Source organism: Abrus precatorius, unplaced genomic scaffold (genome assembly GCF_003935025.1).
Source record: "Abrus precatorius isolate BTA unplaced genomic scaffold, Abrus_2018 Scaffold4, whole genome shotgun sequence".
Taxonomy (NCBI): domain Eukaryota; kingdom Viridiplantae; phylum Streptophyta; class Magnoliopsida; order Fabales; family Fabaceae; genus Abrus; species Abrus precatorius.
In genome coordinates this window covers 690,931-714,251 of record NW_020874384.1, presented here as the reverse complement: position 1 = coordinate 714,251, position 23,321 = coordinate 690,931, and the positions used below count along the sequence as shown (strand labels likewise).

At 30.9% G+C, this 23,321-nt stretch overlaps 3 protein-coding genes across 6 annotated transcripts; 1 reads left to right on the top strand and 2 right to left on the bottom strand.

Moving 5' to 3' along the window:
* The first annotated feature begins 3,653 nt into the window (after positions 1-3,653).
* LOC113864635 (ADP-ribosylation factor GTPase-activating protein AGD5-like) lies at positions 3,654-9,881 on the top strand. Of its 2 annotated transcripts, XR_003504893.1 has the most exons (12): positions 3,654-3,880; positions 4,895-4,953; positions 5,140-5,230; positions 5,775-5,829; positions 5,941-6,031; positions 6,164-6,386; positions 7,552-7,777; positions 7,942-8,120; positions 8,386-8,619; positions 8,710-8,768; positions 8,866-9,003; positions 9,406-9,881. XR_003504893.1 is itself a non-coding variant. In XM_027498584.1 (11 exons), exons 1-11 carry the CDS (start codon positions 3,830-3,832, stop codon positions 9,563-9,565), a joined length of 1,428 nt encoding a protein of 475 aa, XP_027354385.1. In that variant the 5' UTR covers positions 3,654-3,829; the 3' UTR covers positions 9,566-9,881. The 2 variants fall into 2 exon arrangements, 1 of the variants encoding a protein (XP_027354385.1); XM_027498584.1 differs by lacking the exon at positions 8,866-9,003.
* Positions 9,882-10,703: 822 nt separating this feature from the next.
* LOC113864973 (cytochrome c-type biogenesis ccda-like chloroplastic protein) lies at positions 10,704-15,104 on the bottom strand. 3 transcript variants are annotated; one of them, XM_027499249.1, is made up of 13 exons: positions 14,948-15,104; positions 14,713-14,806; positions 14,306-14,422; positions 13,737-13,771; positions 13,056-13,186; positions 12,872-12,957; positions 12,763-12,794; positions 12,104-12,265; positions 11,808-11,880; positions 11,623-11,723; positions 11,220-11,312; positions 11,067-11,092; positions 10,704-10,916 (listed from the first exon to the last, which is right to left on the bottom strand). In XM_027499249.1, the coding sequence occupies exons 2-13, from the start codon at positions 14,804-14,806 to the stop codon at positions 10,844-10,846; spliced, it is 1,023 nt and encodes a 340-aa protein (XP_027355050.1). In that variant the 5' UTR covers positions 14,948-15,104; the 3' UTR covers positions 10,704-10,843. The 3 variants fall into 3 exon arrangements, with proteins under 3 accessions (XP_027355050.1, XP_027355051.1, XP_027355049.1); XM_027499248.1 differs by having other exon boundaries at positions 10,706-10,916; positions 11,067-11,113; XM_027499250.1 differs by lacking the exon at positions 14,713-14,806 and having other exon boundaries at positions 11,067-11,113.
* Positions 15,105-17,124: 2,020 nt separating this feature from the next.
* LOC113865270 (proteasome subunit alpha type-6-like) lies at positions 17,125-22,924 on the bottom strand. Its single transcript, XM_027499707.1, has 9 exons — positions 22,652-22,924; positions 21,925-22,019; positions 21,774-21,855; positions 21,010-21,106; positions 20,607-20,665; positions 20,378-20,460; positions 19,105-19,200; positions 18,182-18,241; positions 17,125-17,339 (listed from the first exon to the last, which is right to left on the bottom strand). The coding sequence occupies exons 1-9, from the start codon at positions 22,725-22,727 to the stop codon at positions 17,247-17,249; spliced, it is 741 nt and encodes a 246-aa protein (XP_027355508.1). The 5' UTR covers positions 22,728-22,924; the 3' UTR covers positions 17,125-17,246.
* Between the last annotated feature and the right edge of the window lie 397 nt (positions 22,925-23,321).

Below are 23,321 nucleotides of genomic sequence, written 5' to 3'. Positions count from 1 at the left end.
GGCGCCGCAAAGAAACAAAATAAAAGATCCAACTTATAAAAGAGGTTAATTTTAATAATACACTAGGAAATTAATCAATTAATATATAAGTGTGATATTGAAAATTAATTAATTTTAGAGTAATAAATAATGTAGATTTTATGATAAAGATAAATTTTCGTCATAAAAATATTTGAAAATAATTAAATTGAGACTATAAGTAACTCGGATTTTAAAATGAAGAAGAAATTAAACCTAAAAAAATTAATTAAAAATATACAGTATAAATATATTATCTTTTAATGAAGAAAGCGTGTATTGTAAAAAATAAAAAATAAAATAATAAAATACGGTTTTGCAAATAGAATCTATTTATTGTATAAAGTTTAATTTTAACGTGTTGTGTGTGTGGATAAATTTTTTGCATGGTAACTAATTAAAATACTTGATTTAAATATAATTTGTAAATTAATTATTATAAAAAATAGGTGTCAATATTGATATAGTAATTTATAATTAAAAATAACGTAAAAAGTTTTATACAATTAGTATGATTTAATTAATTTTTTTGTTATATAAAATTTACACTGTCATAAATATTTTTATTTTATACATAAAATTTTAATTATTATTATTATTATTTTATGCTTTAAATAGATTTAAGAAAGGAGCTCAAAAGGGTTATTAAGTAATTTAGTTAAATGATTAGAGTGAGAAATGAAAGCAATCAATGATGTAAACTTGATTAGCAATGCACAGGCATGATTTGTTTCTCACAACTCTAGTGAAAAGTGAAAACAATATCAAGCAACAAATAGTCAATATTGATTAGGTTTAATAAGCTAACCGAAGAAATATAGATACCTAAAATTTACTGTACTGTGGCATAATATAGCATTAAATAATATATTTATTATATTATATTAAAATACATAATTGTATATTATATATAAATTTATAAATAAAATAATAATTTTATTTTAAAATTTTATTTTTATTTATTGGTTTATATAAATTATTATTAGTTATTATAATTTTAAATGTATATTTGTAGTTTTTTTAATGATTTTATATGCAGTTTTTTTACTTACAATGTGTGTAAAATTTACTACACCATGGCATAAAATAATATATTAATTATACTATAATTATATATAAATTGATAAATAAAGTATTAATAAAACATCAAATAATACATTAAGTACACTCTAAATTGAAATGTGTATTGCATATAAATTAATAAATAAAATAATAGATATTTTTATTTATATTTATTGACTTATTTAAATTGTTATTAATTTATGTAATTTAAACATATATTCACAGTTATTTTTTTATCTATATTTTTATTTATAAAAGTACTTTTTGAATTAACAATCTATAAATTTTATAATTTTATTTTTAAAGTGTTTTTTAATATTTCGATTATAATTACTTATTTCCAAAATTATTAAATTAAAAAAATAGTATTGTGCAACTCACAGAGATAATAACTAGTGCCAAGTATTTGGGCATCTTTTCTAAGGACATGCAAATGGAAAAAGAGAGCACAAAGCTGGGAAAAGAGGCCTAGCCTATATGTGTTTCACATGGCCCTTCCAATGACTTTTATGCTGTCCCACCAACACTTTGTTATTATAATTTGACTAATATATATAGATTCCTATCTTTTCTTTTATGTATTGTATTTCATTTCATCCATCGCCACAAAGCAAATCCATGAAACAATGTCACGCCACCAGCTTTTGCTTTGCCTTCACACCAAAGCTTGCAAGATCTCCACCAAAATGATGACTCTATATATTGAATTGACTTTCATATATAAATCATATCAATTGTGAAATTTGCAAGCAGTCAATTCACATGATTTATACCAACTGAAGTATATAATAGATTTTGATTAAGAAATTGTTGTGTAAATATTTTTTGCACCATGAAGATTGATGAATAAAAGAGAGAAAGTAAAAATTCATGATGATATATGAGTTAGTATTGATGAGTTTAATATATAAGCATTAGTCTCCATAATATATTAGACATAGTACTGACGATTGCCATGGTAGGGATCAAAATCAAAACATAATAAGATTATCAGAATTAAAAATTAAAAATTAAAAATATAAAGACTAACATTAAAATTGAAGGAAAATATAAATACCAAAATGCGTATAAATTAACCTCACATATTTTTCTTTTTCACTGGTGTTTGTTGAATAATTAGGACCCATATTGTACCAAAAATTCCCTTCAAATGTTAGATTTTGACCAGAAAGAAGAGGTTGTTAAATATGAACCATCAACCAAAGAGTATTCATATGTTGTGACTTGTGCCTTTAGGAAGAGTAGCTGTAAATTTAAAGTAAGTGCTCTCTAAGGGTTGACACAACCAAAAGGGAAAAAGAGAGACTAGAGATAATATCAACAGAGATGAATAGGATCTACCAAGAGTTGACCTCAGTGCCTTTCAAGTTGATTGATATTAGAACTATCATTACTAAGCAATATCGGGTGAAAGACCCTAAGTTTGGTCTTTAGGTTAAGATAAGTTACTAAATAACTTTAAACTTATTCTTTAAGAATTTTAAATTCTAACTTTATAGCTTTTAATATTTAAAAATTGAGTAGTAGACTCATTACATTACAATAATAAAATATTAAGAAAAAGCTATATCAAATAGTGCATTGTACATTTATTATTTTAAAATTTAAAATATAAAGCATTATATTTTTTTAGTTATAATGCTGTTTTGGGATGAATTGCTATTTTAATGATAGTGCATTGTACATTGTTTGACTATAAAAAAAGAGAGAGATTATTTGGTAAAAGAAACAATATAAAATATAAAAAAATAAATTTTCTTAACTCTTGTCAATATCAAAATTTAATATATATTTTTCATAAGTATTAAATCAATAAATTTATTAAATTTTGGTCTTGCTGGACTTTGGTGGGCCTACGAATAGGTTGATCCAAACAAGAGCAACTACTCCAATGCTGGTAAGCGAATTGATGACAATAGAAAATTTGTTAACTTGCGAAGGCACTTTCATATTCAAACCAGAATTTATAGCAATAACGTGACAATAATGAAATAGTGTGTATAAAATCAGATGCAGGTGCAGGTAACATAAACTAGGATATTATAGCAGCTTAATGGGATACCATCTAACTTGCACGGTTTGCTCGGATAAAAGGAATAAAATAGAGAGAGAAAAAATAAAAATTGAATGAAATAGAAATAAAATAATGTAATGTTTGAGTAATATAAAAATGAAATAAATGAGATGGACTGAAATGCAAATATATAAAGATTATTTTATCTTTATATCAAAATTAAATATTTTTTAATAAAAACAAGATTTTCCATAAGATTTTTAGTCCATTTTAATACTTTATTTGACTCAAACATAATTGCTTCTAATAAATGATATATATGATTTTAAATTAAAAAGTAAATTTTTTGAACGAGATAATAAAATTATAGATCGATAAAAATAATTAATTGGCATTTTTTGAAACAAAATAATTACAAAATTTTAATGTGATGTCAAATTTGGTTTCCATAAAAGAAAAAGAGCTGTGCGCCAAAAGCCAAAAAAGAAAAAATAAAAAGAAGGGAGAAAATATGGGGAAAAAGCAGATAATAAAAGTCAAGGAAGGACGTATCTACTGCGATATTTGCTTCTTTCTTTCTTTCTTCTTCTTTCTGTGACATTCCTTATTTCAGATATCACAACTTAGGGAGAGAGAGAGAAGAGAGAGAAAGTTCGTTAAAAGACCAATTTGCCCTTCGATCTTCTTCGTCTTCCTCTCTCGCGAAATCCAACGTTTCATTCACACAGTGTCACCATGAACGAGAAGGCCAACGTTTCTAAGGAGCTCAACGCCAAGCACAAAAAGGTTCCTCTTCTTCTTCTTTCTCCTATCTTTTACTCCTCTGATTTTTCTCTCAATGTCAATAATAATAATAATAATACGTGAATGTGTCATTTCCGAATTTTGCAGCTTTCAATTCTATATTTAAATAATGGTAATGATAATTCTGAATTGTCGGATTCCGTTCAATCACCGTCCGATTCGCATCTCGAGAAATCGAACTTCGATGTTGCGAACTTTTGCGATTGCTTATATGACACAATTAAGTGTTAAATATTAAAAATAGTGCATGTGAGGAAATGGATCGCTGATTGGTGGTGATGGTTTTCTCAGAGTTTGATCTGCTTGTTGTGATATTTTTTAGTTCAATTATTTTTGGCATTAAATTAGTCGATCGAGGTTACTGAACTTGGTCGTTTGGATCCATTTTTCCAATGCATTAGTAATTTTTTACTTAATTTTCTGGTTTTCGTTTTGGAGATGTTTTGAGGCCATTTGATTGCATATTGAAATATGATCGATCATTGTTGGTTGGAAAATTTGGATTACGTAAAATATTTGTTGTTGATCTGGAGAAAAGTTTAAACTTTGTTTTTTTCCTTTGGTTGCTTCTCATTTTATTTATATATATATATATATATATATATATATATATATCTCCAGTTAACTGGGTGTTTGTTAGTTTCTTATTTTGACGAGAATTTAATTCATAAAGTTAGTTGCGGTCATAACTCATAAGGGAAAGACTTTGTAGGGATCTTATATCATTTCAAAGAAAAATAGTTTACCTTTTTTCTTTTTGTATATATTTTGAGCTGAATTTGTTTGTTTACTTTGGATGTTTTATTTTTTCTCTATTACAATGTCGATCAACTTACATTTATTGAGAGGAGTTTTCCAGTCATGAGTGTCTAAATTCTTAATTTGTTTGTTTACTATGGATTGTTTCCTCTATTGAAACTTACTACACTTATTTCCCCATTTTCCTTTTGTCTTTGATTAAATATTTTCTTTCTTTACTTTAAATTAAATACGCAGATACTGGAAGGACTTCTTAAACTACCAGAGAATAAGGAATGTGCTGACTGCAAAGCTAAGTATGTAATCATGTTTCTGGCTAGATTAAAATGATCCAATCTTTATCTCACATTCTGTTGTAAAAAGGAAACGAAGAAAAGAGATACTAATCTGTCCATGAAAATTGGATTGTCATTGTATAAGCATTTTTTGGGATTTTTTTCTTGTTATTTTTTCACAAATTTTGGTAAAATTTTGATTTGCAGAGGCCCAAGATGGGCTAGTGTCAATCTTGGCATCTTTATATGCATGCAGTGTTCAGGAATACATAGAAGTCTTGGGGTACACATATCAAAGGTATGTCACAGTGTTTGAATTAAAGAAATAATTGAGTTCTGTGGGTTTCTCTTGTAATGTTGATTCTTAAAGGTTGATCTATCAGAAAACAAGTTATAAGGAGGAAATTATGTATTATCGTCATCTCACTTGAAAATAAAATCTTTGGTAATTCAGTTAGGAATAGGTGATTTAATAGTCTAAACTAAATGTTTTGTTTTGGGGGACATTTCACTTTGTTTGCTAAATACTGACAAAAGGATTCTGAGTGAGTTGCTTTGGTAAAACTTATATACTAAATATGTCCTCTTTAGACTGTGAACATTTTAACTCTGGCTCTAATTGATTCACAAAAATGTTTCCACATGACCTTATTCCATTTCAATTTAAAGTCTAATATCAATCCTAACTCAATTTGATATGGGAACACCTGAAACATGGCTCCTAGGTCCTAACTGTTGGTTTTTTACATTCTAGTCCATAATATGTATATTAACTAAACACTGGTTCTAAAGTTCGACCTGCTAGTTGCAATTTATATGCTTACTTGGTAGATTATCTGCAGGTTCGCTCTGCAACATTGGACACCTGGCTCCCGGAGCAGGTTGCATTCATTCAATGTAAGAGAATCTGAATGTTCATGACCTTGTGGTTATTTTGGGTTTTGTTTGTATGCGTTAGTTATATAGTCTGCTCATTATATTTGAATTTCTGTTTTTGTTCCTATATAGCAATGGGAAATGAGAAGGCAAATAGTTACTGGGAAGCAGAATTACCCCCACATTATGATAGAGTTGGAATTGAAAATTTCATTCGTGCAAAGTATGTTTGTTGATGAACACCTTAAACCAGACTGATTTTTTTTTCTTTTGATCTTTGTACTGTTAGGAGTGTATGTTTTCTTATAATGTGCAGCTGATTATTTGCTTTCAATCACATTGCATGTACTTAAAGGTATGAAGAGAAGAGATGGGTTGCAAGGGATGAGAAACCAAAATCACCTTCTAGAATACGAGAGAATACTCCTTCACATTGGCAAAAGCCTGTAGAAAGAGGTGGGCATAGTTATGCAGCTGCATCTGAGAATTGTTTTGAGGAAAGGAAGAAAATCCAACCATCCAATGCAATTCCCGCCACAAGAATTAGTGTTCCTGCTCCTCCCAAAGGACCTGAGCAAGTAACCTCTCTCTCTCTCTCTCTCCCCCTCCCTCCTATTATTGTGGTGAATTATTTGTGGTTGTAAAGTATGTTCTGCTATCAGAGTTATGACTCATGAGCTACTAGCATTCTTTTAGCAATACAACTAATAAAAGAAAGGAAAATGTAGAGTTCCCCCATCAATTTTGGAGCTACAATAAATGAAACTCTCAACTTTAAATTTAGAATTTTGCCCTCTTATTTTTAAGAAGAAAAGCCCCAATGGTGCTTTGTATTAAGTGTGAATGCCCAATTTTAGAAATTCAAGCCTCTGCTGAAAGAAGAATCATTGGATTGGAGGTATATAATACTCAGTGATTATAAAAGCAGCTATCGCTGCATTTTTCAAAATCTAGTGGGCTTAATCGCTGGAATTGAAACTTAAGGGTTTTTTGCACTTTTCTTAATGCAATCAAGTTTTCAAGTGTGGTGGTTCGAAACGAAAGTAGTGAATCCATGATATAGAAAACATAAGCAAAAATATGTTCTCAATTTTCTACTCTAAAATCTAATTCTGGAGAACTAGTTTTCAGAACAATCAGATAAAAAACAGACACCGAATGTTTAGTTTTTGAAAGCCAAAAACTATTTTCAGAAGCAGTTATTAGCCCAAATATTTATCTGAAAAGAAAAAATAGTAGTATTGAGTGACAAGACTCTAGAATAACTTCCTGTTCATGATATGTTGAAACATAAGCTTAATGTTTCCTGCGTTACTAATTGAGCTGGTTCTATGGATCATATTTCCTTCCTTGGGTGCTTTGTATTTTTTATTTGAAAAAACAAGTCTGCTCATATTTGGACCTTGGTCCAAGTTATGAAATAATAAAACTAATATGCAGATCCCTTCTAGGGAAATTTTATGATTGAGGTATACATTGATAGTGATGGATATTTGGGAACTAATTCAGTGAGAGAAGTGTTAATTTTGACAAATTTTATATAAAATAATTTTGCCCAATATACATTTTCAATAATCTACATGATAAACTATGACACTATGAGCAACTAACATAGATAATTCTAGATTGTCATTTTTCTTATTTCCTTTGTGTAAAAATGATTTTTTCCCCTTCCTCTTTAAAGTTGAAAATATGATGGTTTATACTTTCAAAGACTTATGAAAATAATTAATTCCTGAACAGGTAATTCCTGTGATAGAGCCTCAACATATTGAGAAAGTGGAATCTGTGGTACCACCACCGCTAGCTGAAACTTCAAAACAGCCTACTGACACAAAACCAAATTCCCCTCCAAAAGTCAACTATGCTACAGACCTTTTTGACATGTTGTCTTTGGATGGTCCAAATGAAAAGGACTCAGGGGCAGCTGATGCTACGACTGATGACAATAACTGGGCAGGTTTTCAGTGTAAGTTTTAGGTTTCCTTTTTAAAAGGAAAAAAAAAATAAATTACACCATGGAAGCACTAATGAAAGTGTTTCCAGGCATTGTTTTTTAAGCTTTGAAGAAGCTTCTTGGTGATTATGTTGTGTTTGTCTTAGGCTTAAATTTTGTTGCTATAATTGTTTCAGCTGCTGCAGAGGCCTCAACAGCCGAGAAAACTGGTGCTGGGAAAACAGTTGAGAGTACCACCCAGTCTACTTCTGGAATTGAAGATTTGTTTAAAGATTCACCTTCAGTTACACAAAGTTTAACTCCAGAAAAACCAAAAAAAGATGTTAAAAATGATATCATGAGCCTCTTTGAGAAGGTACATGCCAGTGCTTTAATAGGTTTGTTGCCCCAATAAGTTTGTTTAAGACTGAGTTCCTTCTGACTTTATATATGATTGATCTTATTTATGGAATATACTCATCTTGTGTTGTTATTTGAGCATTGATCTTTGTCTTATATGAGTTTTTATCCTAGACATAAGAACAAGTAAATTTAGTTGTTGATCTCTATCCTCAGACGATTGGTTTTGTTTTGGTATGCGAATAAGATTTCATCTGACCCACTAAATTGGATATCTGCAGGGCAATATGGTGTCTCCATTTTCTACCCATCAACAGCAGCTAGCCATGCTGGCACATCAACAGACTCTTCTAATGGCTGCCGCTGCTAAATCTGCTGGTGGGGATTCCAAGTATGCTGCTAGCACACAACAACCAGGGTCCAATATCCCAGTCCAAAGTTGGCCAGCTGCTGGCTACCCAATTCCAGTATCAATGCCCGTGGGTGGTCAGGGAGATTTGCAGAAACTCATGCAGGTTAATAGTTCATGGAAGCATTAAGTTAATTGATAAATAATTTCTTCTTCTTTATTCAGCAATTTATTTATCTTCTTCTTTCTGGGTTAGACAATGAACATGACTGCAGCGCATTCAGCTGGGAGTTCAGTTCAGTATCCACCATCTAGGTACACTACTAGTTTGTTCATTAAAAATGTATTTAATTTCAGTTTGGGTAATTATTAGGGTTTTGACTTGAATTGTGACCTGATTTTGCTGGACAAGATTCTGAATAATCTTTGGTCGATATTGCCGTCAATAAGGAAGGATACACGGTTCCCCAAATCAAAATTACTGAGCTGTGGGTAATGTTGGCTGTGGTGCCAAAAGGCGATGATTCTTTCTAAGTTCTGACTTTTAAAGGTTAATTTTCTTCATAAAAAGGTTCCTTTCATAGTTGAGGGCCGGTGCCATTGGCATTGAAATCACTTTCATATTGATCAATGCTTGCCCCGTATGCCAAATTAAATTTGAGTGCCAGTTATCTCATCCTGAACCGATGCCAATGAGACATTCTTTTGTTAAAATTTTCTTACAGATTTTCTTGATTTATAATGGCTTCTTTAGCTGAAGGTCATGTTTCAGATATGCTGTCAGTCCTTGCAAAAAGTCTCATTCATTCAAGTCATATATCCTGCTCATTTTTTATACAGGATGTAGTTCTTTTCATTCATCGAAGTCATCCTGCGAAACATATACCCATTTGGTTTCCGTTGATTTTTACTATTCTTTTTTTCTAATTAACTAAGTTGTCAATTGTTGCAGTTACTATGCTATGGGGCAAGCTGCTCCAGTTAATGGCGTGACGACAACGGGAGGGAGTAACAACCCTCAGTCAGCAGCTCAAGGATCATCGACCCCTTCAAAGACAGCGAATGATTATGATTTTTCCTCCTTAACACAAGGAATGTTTGCAAAACACTGATTGGCCTTAGCTTAACAATGCCGGCTATGTCATATACCATAGAAGATTAGTTAAAATTACAGAAAAGTGCATTTTCATTTTCTCATTCCCTTGACCTGTGTCCGTGGGTTGTAAACCATTTCTAGAGCTACTCAGCTAGTTCAATTTTCTTCTTGTTTCGGGTGATTGCTTCATTTGTATCAATAGGTGTCTACACAATAAAATTTAGTGATATTATTTATTCCTTTTCTTTTTTCTCTTCTATATGTTCTGTATTGCTGATATTCGATCTTTTATTTCGCCATCTTATATAATTATGTCCAGAGTATGATACGTCACAATTACTTGTGCAAGTATTTTGTTTTATTTTATTCAAATATTTAAGTTGCGCAATTTATTCCAAATGTTATATAGGAAAAAAAAGTGAGGCTAAGATAACTTAAATGTCTAAAAATGCTGGTTTTAAGTTATCTTAGCCTCACTTTTTTTACGGGGGATATCAACGGAAGTATGAGAACTGATACTTGAAATTATTGTTTTCTTTTTTTACGTTGAAATATAACTTTTAGGGATCTCACTACAAGTTCCATGACAGTTATATTAACATTACTCTCATCAATTAAGATCCAATCATTAACATGCAAAAGTTACAGATTTGTTATATAAGTATTTTAAACACACGATAATAAACAGTATAACAACGTTGAGTGAAACTTACAAATCCAGCTTTAACTATATGTGGTATTCCTTTTCAATCTTTAGTAGTAGTAATGAATGTGCCACCAAAGCTTACGTTTAAAGTGACTAGCTAAGTGTGAGATTGAAACCATGGAAACTGGAATTCACATCCCTTAAAAGGATTATCATTGTCGACATTTTACTCAGTTTAAATTGGATTAACTATTAATCGTTGGTTCATTGAAAGTGATAGTTTTTCTTAAAAAAAACCGTTACAATGTCTTGATAATCACGAAAGTAAGTTTAAACTCAATTCGGCTTTTTTTCTGCAGTAGAACCCTCGTTCAGTGAAATCGAAAATTTTTTCTTCTTTAAAGCATCTGTTGTATTGTCTCGTAAAGCGTTTAACCAACGGCAATCTAAACAAGCTCCAAATGGTCCAATGCAGCAAGTATTGTTACACTCCGACGACAATGGACCATGATATATATGAATTTGGAGGAAGAATTGGGCTGTGGTATGCAATAGATCTCATAGTTGAATTCTATTTGAATTGAGTACTTCTATGAAATATATACAAGCAACTGTTCAAGTTCTACGTGTGGTAAGTTAAGAGATTTTTTACATCACCATTGTGGCCGGGAATAGCCTATCTAAGAAAGTATATACACCACCTCCTAACAGCATTGCTCCACTGTGGGACAAGAAAATTGTAACAAGCATCAGAAAATAAGGAAGTGGATACTATACTAACAAGAAAATAATCAGAGCACGATACCGAGAAGGAGGAACATGAGTGCACCCATTTATGTACTTAATTGCTCATTGAAATTTCAAAACTTACCTTATAGGATTGATCCATGCTGAGAACTTTCGAAATGAAAGCAAGCTCTGTCAATTCAGATTTGAATCAGAAATATTGTTTTCCATGAGATATCTTTGTTTAAAAGGAGATCTTTAAGATTATTCTATAAAACCAAAAAAACCGTATACAGACCTGTAATGCTCCAGCGAAAGAAGCAGCCAAGAGTAAGGGAGAAACATAGCCAGTTGTGTATGTCAAAAGTAAGCTGCCTCCAATCACTGGATCCTGTTAAAAAAAACATATTTTTCTTCATTCACATAAGAATGACTAAATACGCTAACTAAAAAAAGCAAATAGACTATCAAAATATTATGCAACGATATACATATAAGAATTAAGCATGGACATTGCTACACAAATATCCTAAATTTTAAAAATCTTACAATCATAAGTTAGCTGACTTAATAGATTCAATTTTAGAAACAAGTAATTTGACATAACAAATACACTGGTTTGCCCTATGTTCTTTTGCCAACCCTGCATGAAAATATTGCCAGAAAGGAAGAACGAAGTATTGGCTGTTAATAGGAAGTACCTTGGATGCAGCAACATATCCCAGAATGGTGGCCAGAACAGGGGTACTACAAGGTGAGGCAGCTAATGCAAATGTAAGCCCAGCCAGGTATGCTTGCACACCTAAGAGTGTAATTCCATCATGTAATTTTCTGCATTCAAACATATAATGGAAGAGCTAAAAACAGTATTAGAGCATAATCTTACTTGATGGGAAATTGGCAGCTGCTGAACGTGGGTCGAAACTATCAAAGAATGAGGGAAGACGTAATTCAATGATCTGCAAAATTTTCTCAAAATGAACCACAACCAAAACTATGGTCCACCTGATTTAAAGATTTGTAAAGAACACGAGGTCTAAATGGTTCCAAAATGCAGTCAATAACCCTGCTGACTGAGTGAGTTATGAATGTTGTTGCAGGCAAAAGGAAATGAAAACAACAAAGAAAATTAATAGTAAAGATTTTCAGAAGGGGGTGGGGAGAGACAAAATGTATCAGTACCTCAAGAAGGTTTAGACCCATAATTATAGCCACACCAGAAGCAGCCAAAGGTAATCCTTGGCCAATCTGTCCATAAGCCTTTCCTGCAAATGACGCTGCTACACCCAATAGTGCTAATGTGGTTGCAAGACCTAAGGAAAATGCAATGGAGTCTCCAATAACCTGATAGGAAGAAGAGATAATTATTAGTGAGAATTCTCTCCATTTTTGCATGTGTAGAAGAACGAGAGTCTCATACAGAATTTATAGAAATAAGACAAGCGGAGGAAATGTTTCACTTTTGAAAAAATTCATATGTGAAATGCAATGGATCTAAGTGACTTCCTCAAATATGCATATTACTGAACTGAACACAATGCATATTATACAGTTTACCTAAAAGTTAGAGGGCCTCAAAAGACCGAAGGTCCAAGCATTTTACATACAAAGTCTGCTCTAATAAAGTGCATGGCACTGGTTGTAAAATGCTGCCCCATGTCAGATCTTTGCATATCAGCAAAAACATAAAAGATTAAAAACAGATTTAAATAGTCAATATTGCCTAATGACATCCCCTTTGCTATGTTAGCATTTAGCAATAGTAATTTCAATCCTCAAACAGGAACACAAAAAGATATTAGAATAATGTCATAGAAATAACACAGCCAACGAGTTATTACCTCTGCTCTGCTTTTGCCAGAGCCAAATGCCCCTGAAATATTCCAAGCAACAAATTCAGGCAACTAAAAAGGTATTGATACTGAAAATGCCAAACAGATGCACACTCACCAATGTAACCTAGGGTCAGGGGCAACACACTAAGTGTACAGGGAGAAAGGCTGGTCACAAGCCCAGCCCCATAAATTACAGCCAAACTGTAAACATAAATAAGAAGAAAAACAAATCATTACACGTTTCCAATCTTCAGGGGAAAGAATAGTATGAAAAGAATGTTTAGGAATTTATAGTGCACCTAGTGAAACTCAGAGAGGATAGTTGGCCCTGAACAGCTTCATTGGCCTGTTGTCCTGCTGAATATAGAAAGCCTCCAAACCAGTCGCTGAGGCTTCCATCAGCCAAAGCATAAATAGATGCAGCCACTTCCTGACTCAAGAAAATAATTCTAGTTCCTTAGATGTACACAAGGAATGACACAAAAGAAGCAGCCACTTTGTGAGTGAAGAGAAAATAATTCTAGTTCATTAGATAAATAAAAGGAATAACACAAAAGAAGCAGCCACTATGACTTTGATGCATAGTGTTTATCAAGATTTACGACACATGGAATAATTTGTGCCATTTCCGCTATCAAAGAGACATACACAATAAACTCATTAAACAATATTTCCTAGTTATCCTTAGCTTACAAAAGCTAGCAACTTGAGTTCAATGTCTCATACACAAAAGGAAGCAAATAGAGAAACTTCTGTATTCCTCAATTTTTTGTATGGTTGCCCAATAATATTTACTAGAACATTATATTATTAAATGAGTTTACAATAAGAATATATATTACGGTCTTATGTGGCCTTTATTAAAAATAACATGCAGAATGAACGTATTAAAACTGAAATTGAAAAGAGTTAATAATTCCAGAACTTATTGATGCAAATAGACATTGAAATGCATCACCAGCATAGTTATCCATACTTACAGCTTTTGCAGTGACTGGAGCAACCAAGTGTGCCACTGAAAAGATGGAAACAAGAAACATTCACTGATACAATCAACTGATCCCAATAAAGCAGTAGCACGGTATAGAGAAGAGTTTAAGAATGGAAAAAAATCAGGAATTTGACAAAAATGCCAGTCAGTAACTCAAGCAAGCAGTGACAAGAAAAGACATTTATAGCTTGCATGTCATACCAACAGCAGCCATGGATTCATCCCAATCTTATTTCACATATAAAAATTTGAATTAGCCTTGAGGAAAATCATTTATAAGTCAGTAAGCCACCCAAGCCAAGCTGCAATTTGCAAACATAACCAGCATAAAAAGTTGACGATAGCAAGTTCCCTCTTCCCAAAAGAAGGAAGAAAAAAACAGAATGTATAACAAAATGAATTAATAAATGTGTAAAAGAGGCCTGTGCAGCATGAAGTTAGGCTTGATCAGATAACACAGCATCATGTGACAAATTTAAGAAATGAAACTGGATAAATGAGAGGGTAGTATAATCCAAAGCCCATACTCCACAATCACCATAAATTCAAAGACAGTACCTGTCATAGCGCCAAAGAATGTCCCAATTTTATTGCCATTAATCTTCCATTTCGACTGAAGACAATTTTCAGACTCCGAAGTGTTTATGTGCCCATTAATGTGAACAATATGCCTGCCTATTACCCAAAAAGACAGAAGAGGATGCCAAGTCTTATATTTTTTTTTCAAGGACATGAAATTTGAAGTAATTGGTAGCAATCTCTGATGAAAAATCGGTAACTACATTATTCCAATGATAATCACATCTTCATTTCATAAAAAATGAAACAATGCATAGACAACAACAACCACCAAAACTTAAACTAATAATAATATGGAAATTCAAAGAAACATTAACATTAACAAAATCAGCAAATTATTTTTAAAAAATTCTGCATTTATGATCAACATGGATGCATAGAAATACCAGGAGGGGTATCACGGTTAAGATTGGAAGTTGCAATTCTGCAATATGGAAGCCGAAGACTATACCTACCGCACAAGCTCATACTCAAACTCATCTGAATATTGAATCACATTAAAAAAATGAGAAAAAGGCAATAATTGGTACTGAAACGGAAGCTCAAAATTTTGGTTGAAATTGCGTTTGTAATTTGTGGGGAACCAAACAGAGAGTTAGAGAGTGGAGAGTAGTTTCTTACTGTTGGGAACACCGAACCTATGGGAATTGCAAAAATCCAATCCCCAACAAGTTGAGTTGTGGCGGTTATCAATGTTCCCTTCAGATTCTTAATTTGACTACTTTGAAAAATAAATTGTTATTTGAATAATTGATTAAAATTTTGGAGTGTGATTATTAAGTTTTGTAAAGAACAAAGATTTTTCATATTGTTTGAATTGTTAAAAGAATATATCGAGTGATTATTGGAATAATTTTAAAAACGAAAATATTGATTAATACGAATACACTTAGCACGAAATTGAAAAGAAAAATTCAATCAGTAAATTATCTATTTTAGAAGATATTTTATATATATTTTTATTTATCTTCAATAAATAAAATTAGTAAAAACTTAAATTAAAAATAATTAAAATAAATGTTGACAGTTATATTAGCGTTTTATATGTCATAAAAATTATCTATTTTTCAAGCCCATGGTTGAGATCAATAAATTTGTCCTGTCTTACAACCATTAAAAAATAGGATTTAAGATTTTTTGTTCCTTCAGTTTTGAATTAAATTAATTATTATGAGCCTTTATATTGAAATGAAAATGAGCAATCCATTGTTTTGTAAAATATTTATCATGTTATTATTTTGTTTAATATTTAAAGAAATAAAGTAAAATTAATTCTTTTTAATAATTATTAATAAAAATATATCGATTGAAAAGAAAAATAGAAACAAATCATAGACAGCCCAAAAGTATGTTTCATGTGACTTTCATTTTAGTTTTTAACAGAGTTCAGCGATTTTCGTTCACAAAATTATTGGAACAATGAAAAACAAAAGTAACGTAATATTTGTATAATATTAACTAAAAATAAAAAAGAATAAATAAACTAAATGTGTGTCATGAATTTGTGGTATGATTCCGTAATCGTCTTGTGTTGGTTTAAAGGATCCGTGTTCATTCCTCCCTTTCTCTTTGTCTTGCTTTTGTTTTGTTGTTCTTAGGTGTTGCTAATGGAGTGTACTTGCGTCATAAAATTTAAATACAAAACACTTAAATATGTTTAAAATACAAAAAAATTGTTTAAAGTGTATTAGAAGCACTGTTTTTATATAGTAAATCACTAAAAGAGGCATAAGATATTCTTAAAAGAATTTTATTTTTAATGTTTATTAATAATATGATAAAGTGTAAAAAAAAATTAAACTGTAAGTATATTTTAATTAAATTATATAAATAATATTTTAAAAAATTAATAATTATTAACAAAAGTTAGTTTAAGTACTTGATATTATTTAAATAAGATTTTAACTTTAAGTTATTATGTATATAAAAAATCTCTAGTGATAAATTTATCCATTAAATTCAGGTGCTTTACTCAAATTAAATTTATTTAGACTGAATAAAAAATTAAAAATAAAAATTAATGTTCATCTTTTAGTTTAACAACCCAAATATGTTACCAAAAAGTATAAAGAGCTTTTGTCATAACACTTATAAATAATTAAAAAGAATCTAAAAGAATTTTTACAAAACCTGGTTAAACTTATAAAAATAAGTTTATAATTTTTATTAACTCTTAACATATTCTAATGTTTTATAATTAAATTTACAACATATATTCTTACATTAAAAAACTAAACCATTTATATACAAGCACCCTTAAGCAAACCAAATGTATCCTTAAGACTTAAACATGAAATTCTCAAAAAATAAATAAATAGTTTCAATTCAGAATATTTTTAACAGATTTTAATATTTTCCATATACATGACCATAAATTAACCCTAATCATATGCCTTGGAAACCAACTATAGTGTCAAACTGTATTAGTTGTTCTTCATTATTACACCGCACAAAGTGTCTTAAAATTTAATTGCATCTCAATCTCACCGAAATAAGAGTTTCTTTACATATGAATTTAAATTCTCGTTATACTCAATAATGCAATTCTCAAAAAATAGTCAATTCTTTTTTTGTCAAATCATAAAACAGTAATTTAGTTAATGAACAAAGATAGACAGAACATGCTGTAATGGAAGTTCAAATCCTTACGCCAAGGCCCAACAAATTTTGACTCTATTATGCCCGTGTTTTTGGTAACAAACAACAATTTTATTTTATTTTATTTTTTTCATTTTTCAAGTTTATAGAGATATTTGGCAGAACTTAAAACGTGCACACGTAAACCTATGATAGGGAGGCAAACACCATCTTCAACATCTTTCTTGGGTAATTTGATAAATCAATTTCCATGATCCCAGAAAACAGTACATAATTTAATCCAGCATTAGAATGTTTGAACAATTATAACCTTATCAAGAACTCAGTCACGCTCACTTATTGCAGTCAAGTGCTCATCAATCTCTTCGGTGGATAAAACTCTGAATTCTGGATTATCCTTCCGCACCACTCCAACCTAGAAAACGCAAAACACAATCATTTGCACTAAATCAGTGATAAAAGGTTTGATGGATGGTAATAATCGTAAAACAGTTTTTCTACTTAATAATAAATCAATAAATAGTGAGTTTTTATAATAAACTGTAGCATATATTATCAATGCATTAAATTGTATAATTTCGAATAAAAATGTATTATATATAGGTTCTTATTCTATGCCAATGGGCACACGTTAAAAAAAGATTTAATCATCCCTATCCTATTAAGTCAAGGCTTTAGAGCAAAAATATCAACATGCCACAGAAAGCATGTAATTTCAACATAGAGATTAAAGAAATAATCTAATTCAAAAACGGCTAACATTACTAGTCAATCCTCCATTATAGTAGACACCAATATCAGTTTCATTTATTAATTGTCCATATTACTAAGCAATAGAATCAACAAACAATTGAAACATGATAGGAAAAAAAAATTAGATTATAGACTCTTATCTGTTTATCACCCACGAGTAAAGCTAATAATGGAATAGTGATAGTGATTAGTGAAAGAAAAATGTTTTGGTGACCTGAAAACAAAAGCAAGAACGCAAGCCAACGATAGAGTTATCAACTCTCAAGAGAAGATCGTAACACACACTAGGCAACATGACATAAATGTGTAACGTTCCTCTAGTGTGATAGGACAAGTAACTTGCACGGAATTTTAAAATTAAAGACAAAATAAATGCTTTGGCCCATCAGGGACTAAACAACAAAATCCTATAACAATTTTTCCTATATAAAAAGTGGAAAATTTTACTGATTTCAATTAACATGGTATCATAAAAGGTAATTGAGCTTTAGAAGTAAAGTTCACCTCAATTTCGGTGGCCTTGAAATCCTCCTGAAGAACTGATTGCAAGGCAGAAATGGCAGTCTGAGAAACAAGCAGGGAAACCTTAGAATTAGAACATTAAACACGTGGTTGGATAACTCTGTAGAAAAATTGGTGAAAAAAATACTTTCAATTTCTAGTCTCTTTAATTGCAATATAGCATTAACTTCTTTAAAGTCTCATGAACAAAAACCAATTAACTTCTACAAGATAACACAGATAAGAAATCGTCACCCCCAAGAATGAAAGAAGAAAGGATAACAAATCCAATCATACGTATTTGATGGTTCAAGCTAAGGCAAAGGCAGATATGTAATGTTCATGAAACCTAATGATTATGTGTTGTCATAACTAATGTAATAAGTTACAGTTTTAATGAGGAACCAAAGCTTTATATTTAGTTACATTATCTTACTAACATGGATATAAGTTTGTTGCCTCTTTAGCACTCAGAAATAGAGAAGATACCAGCGGCAGCCATTAATCCTCCAGGAAGCAAAACCAGAATTGAGATCACTTACATCAAATTCTACTCATTTTTCAGACTTTTCAGCTTCCAGTAAAACACAGCCAATCTTCACCATCCACATACATACAATATTTTATCTGATTACTTTCATGCAAGACTAATAACTACAGAATAAAATAGAATAGTAAATATTTATCAAGAAAGATGACTAGACTGTTGTCTAGAAAAAAAAGGATCACCACAATTCATTGTTTATCATAAAAAGAAGGGAAAAAATTTAACATGTTGAAATATATCCTTGAAACCACACAAGTTGTCAGTTATAACATGGTAATCTTCATTTTCCATGCCAAAAGTGCCAGCTTAAAAGACTGTCAATTTCTCAAGTAAGACAGATGGAAATGGAGTGAGGGGAAAGAAGAAGCAAGAACACTACCTGAACTGTCTCCTCATAGGTAAATGAAGGGTCATTCTTCATCTTCTTTTCCAAGAAATTAATTGCCTCTTGGTCCTTCAATCCAGCACTTGTGGCCTGTGTACATTATAAACTTTAATTTCTGTCTACACTCACATATAATTAATTACAAGTAGATTATGAATGCATGGGGTAATGAAGAATCATCACTCCTTAATTTGAAACATTTACAAGGCCAAAAATCAATGTGCATAACAATCTACATGTATGGCTTACAGTGAACAATAAAATCTTAAAGAAACGTGGTCAGCAGAGTGAACAAAACTCAGTTTTTTATAAAAAATAACAAACTCTAAGCATTAACTAGAGATGCATAGGCTTCTCGATGTTCCTAGTTCTAGAAAGGTATATTGAGGCCAAAGGAGAAAGGGGGGAAAGGAAAATCAAGGATGAGTGAAGGCTCATGAACTTTAAACAGATTATTACATAATTTACAATAAAAGCACAAGATAATGATAATCATTATATAAACTTCATAACCTACTTATGATGAGTTCAAGGTAGCTAACATAATTTTAAAAATGATAAAAAGTTAAATCCAACTATCTCCATCATCCCACCAAAATACAACCCCTTATAGCAATTTTCCCCTTTTAATATAAGATAAATATCATTTCTCTGTTTATTTACATACTCCCTTTTCACCACTATTACCTAATGATAATCCCTTCTTTTTTGGGTCAAGCATAATTGTAGGTATATTGCCATGATAAGTTTTTATTTGGTGCCTTAGTTCCCCAATCAATCATATTAAAGAAACGAAATACCAGATAGTACTAAACGAATTGCATGAAATCGATGAGAATAATGTGGCATGATTTCCATTATTTCCTTACTTTTCATTCATTTCTTAAATTTTTATTTAACCAATCAAATAAATCTCTGACTCATAACTTTTCGTACTATACAGTTTTCATACTATATAGCACTACGGTTAAAATAATTCACCTCAGTAAGCTCAAAGAATATAATCCTACTCCAGTAATTAAAACAAATGCAATAAACAACTTGCACAAAGTAAAAGTAGATAATCTTGCTTTGGTCATCCCCAACCCCCTCTCTATCATTTTATGATGGCAGATGATAGTTTTCAATGCATTAGATATTAAACTAGATAAATAAAAAATATAATTTAGAAACTTCAAAGGAGTTGATGCATGTTTTTCATCTTCTCATATTAAATAACACTAAAGAAATCTAACTTCAACCAAAGTGAGGAAGATCTTCGATATACCTTGTGACCAAAGTAATGACCAGCTGGATCACATTTGTAAAGCTGAGGCCCATATTCATCATCAATACCCAAAACCATTGCAACTTCACAGCACAATAGATTCAAAATCATAGAAAGAGGAAATGACATCAATAATGAAAATAAGTAATTGAATTACAAATTAACTATCTGATCTTATAAACAAGATAAAAATTGTTCAGTGCTGAAAAAGGCTAAATCAGAAACACACCTACTCCAAGTGGCCTCATATAAGCATGTTGAGTATAGACTTGAGATTTGTTCGCAATCCTTTAGTGTAAAAAATTACAAAAGTTAGACACAAAAGATGTCATTGACAAATTGTAAAAGCTCAGACTACGTTATGCCAAAATCTTTAGCCTTTGACAAAAGTCATAATTACAGTCAGATTCAACAGATGAATTATTATAATGAGCTTGCTGTGCCTGTGATCTAAGAGTATGTATCATGGCAGCGGCCTAGGAGCACATTCATGGTGCTCAGCTGTAGGCTATTTTTGCCTAACATTCTTCTCCACAAAATAATGACAATTTGAAAGAAGATATGAAACACAGTAATAAGCAGCTAGTAATAGTTATAGTGGCAAAATAACTTTGTAAAACTGAAGCACTAACCATTTGGCCAATACATCCACAGGCATCTCATATCCATATGTAAAGCGAAACTCAGCTGCTTCATTTCTTGCTTGTTGGACCAGTGTCCTAGCATCAGCTGGAATGAGGTATTCCAATGGGATAAAACAAAATTGAATTTAGAATGTAAAGATATTTTAGTTCTAACTTCTAAATGTATTTGTAAACAAAATATTTATTTTCTCTTGCAAAAATCTAAACTTTTGCTCATATATCAAAGTTCATTTACAGAAAAACAATATTATCATTGTATCTATTGTGAATCTGTAATCATATGTCAAGTTAGCCCTATACGGAACTTTGACAGTAACATTCAGGTCTAATAGAACTATTTTCTCATCATAAATTATTAATCATATTTTATGTTAGGTTGCACAGATTTAGTAACCAATATCACAAATAAAAATAAATAGGTGCATCTGAACTAGAGGTTTGGCCTCAAAACAGATCTCTAATTTCCAATACATCACAATCAAGGAGAGTGATAAGAATTATCATATTATCAACATTGCCTTCTTATTTTCCCCTAACTAACCAGCTGCTTAGATTGATGCCATATTTTTCAAACTTGTAATTTATATTTTAATGAGATAGTAAGATAAAATACAGTGAAGAATTTGTCTTGAAATGCACCTCAACTCAACATTTACTAAAATCAAATATATATTTTAACTAAAAATTAAGTAAATATACTTCACTAAGATCTACAACAAAGAAACAACTAAGAGATGTAATGAAAAAAATACCTGTCATGCCAGTTGCCAATAAACCAAGATACTTGGTGATGTGAAAGAGATGCGTGACGCTTGTCTGATCCAAAAGTTTATCCTGCATTGAACATCCCAACATTAGAATACAAGTGAAAGAAAGATCAAAGAACCACCATTAAATACTTACCGGAACTTTTTTCTGAGTAACAACACAAATCGAATCTTTTCCTCGAACACCAATTGAGGTGATCCCAGCAGCCTTAACAGCCTTGAAAGCATACTCTATTTTGTGCATTCAAAATACCCCAAATTAGAACATCACAGACTACAATCCACAACTCATTTCCAAACAAGTGAAACAACTAAAAGGAAATTTTCTTAAGGGCACAGTGATCAAGGATTATTACATTGCTGTTTAACTCTTGAGATATGATATAAGTACAAAAAAATTTACAACAATTCTTACAAAAGTATAAAAGTTACGAGTTATTTTGCCATTTTATGCTTTTGCATAAGTTGTTGTAAAACAATTTTGTAAGAATATCATTTCTCTTAATTTTTTTGTTTGGAAGGGGTCAAGTATAAGGGAATGTTTGGTATTTCACCTTGCTAATGCCTCGTCAAGTGCAATTCAACAAATTAGAAAAAACATCCAAGAACATCATGAAAAGTCACTTCACTACCAATAATTTGATTTAAAATGAACAATACCGTTAAGTAACAACAAATAAAATTTCCTAACATCATCTTCAATAATTTTATTTTTAATGCCAGAACAAAAAATAACAATACTCAGTTTCTTTTTTATTTGTTTGTCAAAATACTAAAAAGCTAATAAAATTGGGTTGATCCTGAATGCAAAACGACACCGTTGCCAGAGGTAACAGTAGCGAAAGTGCGAGTTAGTTACGTACCCACTTGAAAGAGACGGCCCTCAGGGGAGAAAATGGTGATGTGGCGATCGTAGCCACCTCCGCTTCCTCTACTCATCTTTCACGGAGGATTGTGACGGCGCTTGTGGTGGTTGACGGCGGTGATAAGAGTGATGTGTAGTGGTTTTCAAAAAACACAACTAAAGAGTAGATAGTCGAGATGCCGTTTTTTTTTTCTTGTGCTTCTTAAAGCATCGATGACAACTTCCTACTCAAGAAAACAACCAAAAAGCAGAGGAAATTGTTATTTGCAACACTTTTTTAATTGCATTTTTTTAAACTTATTTTCCAGCTAATTAAATTTATTTGTTATAAAATAATATTAGGTTCTCCGTTAATTTCTTATTTATAATTTTTAAATTATTATTTGTTCAAATATTTAAGAAATTTATAATAAAATTATTGTGTAAAATAAAATAATTTTAAATATTTAATAGTAAAATTTTAATGAAATTTAAAGACTTCTAAATGTGCAAAATTAAAGTTTGAAAAAAAATGTTTATATTTTAACTAGATTTTGATATTTGGATCAATGTATTTTGAGAAAAAAAATGTTTAAAATAATTTAAGCTTCAAAATGTTGTTTGTTGTTCAAAATATACTGCATTTTATACTATTTGAAAAGCAAAGAAGGTTAATTAACTGAAAAATA

Bases quoted from the DNA above. Each gene is read 5' to 3' on its own strand.
- LOC113864635 (XM_027498584.1), top strand. From the start codon at position 3,830: ATGAACGAGAAGGCCAACGTTTCTAAGGAGCTCAACGCCAAGCACAAA. The intron at 6,032-6,163 runs GTATGTTTGTTG...ATGTACTTAAAG, and splicing joins GAAAATTTCATTCGTGCAAA to GTATGAAGAGAAGAGATGGG. The intron at 8,769-9,405 runs GTACACTACTAG...CAATTGTTGCAG, and splicing joins GTTCAGTATCCACCATCTAG to TTACTATGCTATGGGGCAAG.
- LOC113864973 (XM_027499248.1), bottom strand. From the start codon at position 14,806: ATGAGTTTGAGTATGAGCTTGTGCGGTAGGTATAGTCTTCGGCTTCCA. The intron at 13,187-13,736 runs GTAAGTATGGAT...TTCTTGAGTCAG, and splicing joins CTCCAGTCACTGCAAAAGCT to GAAGTGGCTGCATCTATTTA. The intron at 11,881-12,103 runs GTACTGATACAT...AAAATTTTGCAG, and splicing joins TGGGTCTAAACCTTCTTGAG to ATCATTGAATTACGTCTTCC.
- LOC113865270 (XM_027499707.1), bottom strand. From the start codon at position 22,727: ATGAGTAGAGGAAGCGGAGGTGGCTACGATCGCCACATCACCATTTTC. The intron at 22,020-22,651 runs GTACGTAACTAA...TGCACAAAATAG, and splicing joins GGGCCGTCTCTTTCAAGTGG to AGTATGCTTTCAAGGCTGTT. The intron at 20,666-21,009 runs GTTAGTGCTTCA...TTTACACTAAAG, and splicing joins GTGGATGTATTGGCCAAATG to GATTGCGAACAAATCTCAAG.